At 47.7% G+C, this 6,914-nt stretch overlaps 1 protein-coding gene across 1 annotated transcript in view; it reads right to left on the bottom strand.

Moving 5' to 3' along the window:
• Positions 1-3,697: 3,697 nt before the first annotated feature.
• ANKRD35 (ankyrin repeat domain 35) overlaps positions 3,698-6,914 on the bottom strand; it is a 20,173-nt gene continuing 16,956 nt past the window's right edge. Inside the window, exons 12-15 of the mRNA XM_014532327.1 lie at positions 5,737-5,826; positions 5,433-5,498; positions 4,440-4,540; positions 3,698-3,908 (exon numbers count right to left, since the gene is read on the bottom strand). Coding sequence (XP_014387813.1) covers positions 3,902-3,908; positions 4,440-4,540; positions 5,433-5,498; positions 5,737-5,826 — 264 coding nt within the window. The 3' untranslated portion in view covers positions 3,698-3,901. The remainder of the gene's footprint in view (positions 3,909-4,439; positions 4,541-5,432; positions 5,499-5,736; positions 5,827-6,914) is intronic.

The following is a 6,914-nucleotide window of genomic DNA, read 5'->3' as shown; positions in this document are numbered from 1 at the left end:
AAGTTAACTCCTCCGGGGAGCGGGTCTGCAGAGCGGCCGGCTCGGACCTCGGCGTTCTGGTTTCTGCTCCGGCCCGGGCGCTGGGAGGGGGCCGGCTGGGCATGAAACCGTGGACCCGGGATCTGACTGCAGGGAGAGGTTCCCACTTGGATGAGACCCTGGAGGAAAAGCCTGGGCTGCTAGAAGCCAAAGCGCACCTAAGCCCTCGCTCTACCTGTGGCCTCCTACCCTCCGCCCCAAGGACACCCGAGACCCCACACCTTCGGGGTTGCTGAAGGGGAAGAGGGGAAGTTTTCTTACCTCCCAGAAAAGACATCTTCCTGTCTCTCTCAGCTGCTTTCTTTCCTTCTTCCAAAGCCTTGGACTTGGCAGACTCCCCATTTCATTCCCCACCGAGCTAACCACGCACATGCATAAATCATCAAAGCACCCAAACAGGTAGTGGCCGCAAATACGGCATCTTATAGTTAGTTGGCTGGGATCTAAATGATAATGTATTTGGTCGACAAATATTTGAATGCTGTTCAGAGACTGTTAGGTGCTGAGACTTGAAAGCCTTGCAGTGTAGCAGCAGTGAGTGACAAGACAGTTAAACCTATAATCAGCATACAGAAAGTGCTTTAATAAATAATTCATCCAGCTTAAGCCTTCAGTGTACTCCTCCCCACGAGACCATCCGAGCTGTAGGCCTGCAGATGCCAGCCTCCCTACCGATGTCCCAGGGACCTGTTGGACTGGATCATGCCCAACTACTTATGGATTTTGTCCCTAGGGAAGATGTCCACTTTCATCTGACATCTTGGGTTCTTTCCTTCTTTTTTTTTTTTTAATATTTTATTGATTTCAGAGAGGAAGGGAGAGAGAGAGAGAGACAGAGAAACATCAATGATGAGAATCATTGATCAACTGCCTCCTGCACACCCCCTACTGGGGATCAAGCCCACAACCCAGGCATATGCCCTGACCGGGAATTGAACCATGACCTCCTGGATCATAGGTCCACGCTCAACCACTGAGCCACGCCAGCCAGACTTTCCTTGCTTCTTTGCTGCCAGGAATGGTGGGACTTCAAGCTAAACTCACGTTCAAGTATTTGGTTCCTAATTCCAACTACTCACTCCAACACTGGAGCCTTCATCAGGCCATAAGCTCATTTTTTGTTCATGCCTCTAGAGATCAAAACTTACTATGAACTAATTTGTATCTTCTAGAATTTTCACTGATCTCAAAAGGAGGAGGATAGGGAGAAGTAAAAAAAGAGAGGTCCAGAGGCAGTCCATGCTCCCTCATGTGCCCCTCCCCCCCTCGCTCCCCTCCTCCCTCCCTCCTTCCCTCCCTCCCTCCCTCCCTTCCTCCCTCTCTCTAAAATCAGTGGAAAACATCCTCCGGTGAGGATTTTAAAAGAGACGGGAACTCTTTGGGAGTGACGGATATGTTCATTACCTTGATTGTGTGATGATTTCATGGGTAGATACATATGTCAAAACTTATCAAATTGTACACTGTAAGTACATGCAATTAATGTATGTCAGTTATACCTCGTTAAAGCTGTAAAAATATAAAAGAAAAAAGTTAACCTCACCTTCATTCCTGGTGATTTCATAAAGGAGGGGTCTCCTTTAATAGCTTATTTGGGGTTATAAGTCCTAGCATCCTCACAGGACACTAGAAAACTGGGACCCAGGGCACCTGAATCTGATCCTACATGCCAGCTCCATGGGCACAAGAACCTTTTTGGTGCTTTCACTCTCCGTCTTCAGTGCCTGGTAGGTAGTAGACTCTTTAAATATAAGTATAATAAATTAATGTTACCAGACAAAGGAGGGAAACTGCAAATCAGGACCAGGTTCCATATTGAGGGTATTCAAAGACATCCGGGCCCCATCATGGCCTACCAAGCTTCACCCATAAACTCCTACATCAGAAAACTGGGGGGGCGAGGGGAAGTGAAAGAAGAGTATAAGCCCCTACAGAAGTGCCATTAAATGGAGGGCCCAGGAAGAAAGGACAGTAGGACTACAGTTACTTTGAGAAAGATTTATTTATGAAATCAAGAATTTCAGGGCCTGGGTTGTTGGGATAGCAGTTCATGGGGTGGTAGGGTTATTGGGGAAAGTTCCACTTTTGTGTTAACCTTAACATTATGGCCCTAACCGGTTTGGCTCAGTGGATAGAGCGTTGGCCTGCGGACTGAAGGGTGCCAGGGGTCGATTCTGGTCAAGGGCATGTACCTTGGTTGTGGGCACATCCCCAGTAGGGAGTGTGCAGGAGGCAGCTGATTGATGTTTCTCATTGATGTTTCTAACTCTCTATCCCTCTCCCTTCCTCTCTGTAAAAAAAACAATATATATAAACACACACACACACACACACACACACATTATGACCATTCCTATAACTCAACCATTCTGGGATAAGCTTCTAGGAGCCCCAGAGGGAGCTGAAGGTCTGGCTGCCATTACCAAAGCTGTTTCCTGACTCATCCTTGAACGTAGTCAAATGATTTCCCCCTCTCTGGACCCTTCTCTCTGCAGTTTCATTTTTCCCACCCACACCCCTTATGACATAAGATATGTAATAGTTCTTGTCTGTTCTCTGAAAGCAGGAAGGAGGTTCCCCTTCATAGAAATGATTTGGACCTTTTTCATGCTCTTCCTCTTGGCAGCTGCACCTCCTTTTCCCTTTCTACATCAGTCCTTCTCGTCTCCATTCTCCCAGCCTTAAAGCAGTCCTGAGCCCAGCCACACGAACCCCACAGCTGACCCTCACCTTCTCTAGGGCCTGACCTACACTGCTCTTTTCCTGGCCAAACCTGCAGCCAGACAGAGCAGCCCTGTGTGGGCCCCGTCTTCCATCGCAGCCCCTCCCCACTCTTTTCTCAACCCAGTCAGTCTCCTTACTGCCAAACCACTGTAGGCTGACACCCCACCCCCACCCCCACATACTCCAGCAGGGGCAGGCTGAGAAAAGAAATGGAGAGGGATCCTTCTGGGGGGCACCAAGCCAAAATTCCAGGTTTTGGAGGGCTTCGCTGCCTCATTCTCACCTAGCAATTTGGCTACTGGACAAACAGGAAGGAGAGGAGACCATGGGAAGTGGCCAAGAGAGAGGCATTTTTTTCAGTCTGGGAACAGAACCTCAGGGAAGAAGCCAACTCTGAGTGTCCCTTCATCCCTCTCCCTGGAATCAGACTTTTCATCCCTCTTTGCTCCCGGGGCAGAGAACACTGACCACATGAGACCATGTGCTTCCAACCTAAACCCATGGCTTAGCACATGATAGGATATTTTAGGTTACACATCTCAGAAAATCCACGCCTCCCAAAGGCTCCTCGACAAACAGTGGACTCGGGAGTCCCGAGGCAGAACGCGATTAGAGCTGTTGGTCAGTCCGAGACGGATTTGTGGAAGACAAAGGAAGGGTGTCCATCCCCATTTGCACAGAGGGCTGCTTTTCACACTGTCTTGACCCATTAGTGGATGTATTTTGACCAGTATTTTTTCAGTGGAGAATAATAGCAGAGAATAGGCTAGAACAGAAATAGTAAGGAGACATACTATTTCCGGTATGTCCACACAGGATGTAAAATGTATTTCTAACTGTGGACCATAAAGTTTAAAAGCTGCTGGCTTATGGAGCCATTTATGATGAAAAAGATTCCTGCCCCCACCTTAAACAGAAAAACAATGACACCCAGTATCGTATTGCCCCCTGCTTTATTTGTTACAGAGCTGGCTTCGATCAGATCCGTACCTCCTCTGGTTTCATCCATGCTGATTGCAGGGTTCCGATTCTCAGGTCTGGGCTCCCTCATGTCAGGCGAAGCTTACCCACACTATCCCTAATGGCCAACCTCCCACCCACTACAGCCTGATGGAGCCTCTGGCAACCAGGGGTGCTCTTATTCCCTGCAAGAAGAAAGTCAAGGATGAAATGCACACACTTCCATATCCTCGGTCTCCTCCCGCCCATGCCAAGATGCTAAAGGGGCTCCTCCTCGCTCTGGGCTGGGGAAGATGGCCGTCGGCATAGGGGTGGGGAGCAGTATGAGAGAAGACCATTCTTTGAATGCATGGTGTGGGGATGAAGGAGAGATTCTGCCGTTTGTAGAGTCCTCCCCTAGGAAACAACCATGTACCACTCTCCCACCATCACTCATCGTTTACTGGTATCTCCCTACCCCAGACCGTGAAAGAGTCAACTCCCCTTCTCAGTCCCCATCCCAGGTCAGCCCCTTCACACACGGATTCCTGACTCCACCCAGTGATGCCCATTATTGTGACTTCTCAGTGAACCTCACTTCAGATGCTCAGTGGCACAGGACTCCCCAGTGTCAGCCACCACTTGGAGCAAACGGAGACTCCAGTTCCCATCAGAAGCCTCCTTTCCCCAGTCCTTTCTCCAAGCTCCTGCCCTCATCAGCCTCACCCACAACTCACAGGAGAGGAATCCCGGACCCCTCAGGGCTGCCGCTGCCCCTCTTCTCCTGCCTGCTGAGGATTCGCAGCAGGGTATTGTACACATCTTGTTCCATGTAGCCCTGGGGGTGGGAGGAAAGAAAGAAAGGGAGGAGAAGAACAGAAAATGGGGAGACAGGTGAGGGAGAGGCCCTGAGGAATGGTGAAATGCTGTTTGCTAACGATGAGCCCTCACTTAAACAGTATTTAACTTCAAGGATGTTTCCTAATCTTTTCAAGGAAAGCAACGATGTTTACTTTTCAGGCCTGCTGTGAGGGTTGCAACCCTGAATCTGAGGCAAAGCTTCCTGTGCACAGGAAGTGTTAGATCCTTTGTAGTTATTAGTCCTAATAGAGGAGCGAGCCCCCCACCTCCCCTTCCTTGGTGAGGGATACACAGGCCTAGGAGGGAATTGAGAAAGGGCATAAGGGACAGGAAAAGGCTTTACCATGGATCAGGAATTGAAAAGGGGGGACAGCCCTAACCGGTTTGGCTCAGTGGATAGAGCGTCAGCCTGCAGACTGAAGGGTCCCAGGTTCGATTCCGGTCAAGGGCATGTACCTTGGTTATGGGCACATCCCCAAGTAGAGGCAGCTGATTGATGTTTCTCTCTCATCGATATTTCTAACTCTCTATCCCTCTCCCTTCCTCTCTGTAAAAAAATCAATAAAATATATTTAAAAAAAAAAGAAAAGGGGGGACAAACACCTCTCCCCCTCACAGTCCCATATCTCAGGAGAGCCAGAGACCTGGCACTAGAATAAAAATCAATAAAATATATTTTTAAAAAAAGAAAAGGGGGGACAAACACCTCTCCCTCTCACAGTCCCATGTCTCAGGAGAGCCAGAGACCTGGCACTAGAACATCTAAAGGCTGGCTTTCCGGGAAATGACAAATATGTGTGGGTAAGAAAAGGGACCCCAAATGCAGTACTCCCCACCCAACTCTCTGTGCCTCCCGCCCCCTTGCTCACCTGAGCAGCACTCAGTAGATGGTTTCTATAGGTAGAGATGATCTCTTCATGGTTCTTCTGAGAATCCTGAGGGTGAGCATCAATGGGGGTTATGTGCCCACCCTCCCATACTCACCCTGACCCCCAAGCATGAGGAACAATAAAATTAAGTGGTCAGCTGGGCCAGATGGTCTCCCTCGACCACTCACTAGCCCAGCCTGGACCACTGCCTGAATTCTCTGCAATTCCCAGAATTCTCCCACATCACTTCCCCTGTCCACCCTCTTCTCTAGCCGTGACCATTTCCCTAAGGGACAAAACATACCCGCAGCTGCGAGGCAAGGCGAGCATTTTCTCCCCGAACTGCTAGGACTTCCTCTGAAAGCTGCTCCACCTTCTTCAACAACTCCTTGATCTGAGGCCAAAGGGAACCAGTGAGGCCCAAGTCATGCCCACCCCGCCCCCCCCACCACCACCCAGGGTCAAGGCCAGCTTCCCTTTGCTGAGTATGTACTATGTGCCAGATGCTTTTACACGCCTTGTCACATGTCGTACTCAAAACAGCTCTACTTCTGTTCTGGGAGGAACAACACTTCTCTGAAGGAAGTATTATTACTCACATATTGTTAAATAATTGGTCAAAATCACACACCTAATAAGTGATGACATAGGACTTGAACCAAGATCTTTTTGAATTAATGGCCCATGCTCTTAAGACTGCACTGGGTCCTGAACCACTTCTGGCTGCTGACCACTGAGCGAAATGGAGATGAGTGTTTGTGGTTGTGAGGCTCCGGCACAGATGTGGTTAAGGATAACCAGCAGGAGGAGGAGTGGTGGGAGTGAGAATAACAAAAATACCTGATTGAGCACTTACCACTTTCCAAAAATCATTCCGAGTATTTTAAATACAATATCTTATTTAATGTAATCCTCACAACAACCCTAATAGTAGCCTCATCTTATACATGAAAAAACCTGAGACTTGGAGACTCCAAGGCTCACTCGATTTTGCAAGGATCGCGCTATGTTCTCTGGGTCTAAGGTGGTTTGGGGGTTAAGATTGGAGGTGAGATAACTCACTCATTCAATCAGTACGTTTTGAAACTGAAATAGAAATCCAGACGATATCAGTCCAACATCCACTACACTGTTTTCTTTTTCCCATTTGCTCTCTTTCCTCTTCTCCTTCCACACCAACAGAAACCCGTCCTTTCTTTAATTGGCCCACCCCACACTGATTCCTATTCTGTATAACTTTTCTTCTATTTGTATGCACTGTGTGTTATGTAAAACATGTGCTCCCTATATTTTTGAATCATTATACATTTGATCATGTACACAAATTTGAATAAGAAGTCTGAATTCATTTCACAGGTAAAGTTCTAGAATTACCAAATTCATTTATAAATTGATTTTTTTTTAACAAGGCTATTATTTATTTATTTATTTATTTATTTATTTATTTTTAAATTAAATCTTTATTGTTCAGATTATTACATT

Source organism: Myotis brandtii, unplaced genomic scaffold, assembly GCF_000412655.1.
Source record: "Myotis brandtii unplaced genomic scaffold, ASM41265v1 scaffold882, whole genome shotgun sequence".
NCBI classification, from domain to species: Eukaryota; Metazoa; Chordata; class Mammalia; order Chiroptera; family Vespertilionidae; genus Myotis; species Myotis brandtii.
The sequence above is the reverse complement of the archived record's forward strand: the minus strand, read 5'-3'. Positions and strand labels throughout refer to the sequence as shown.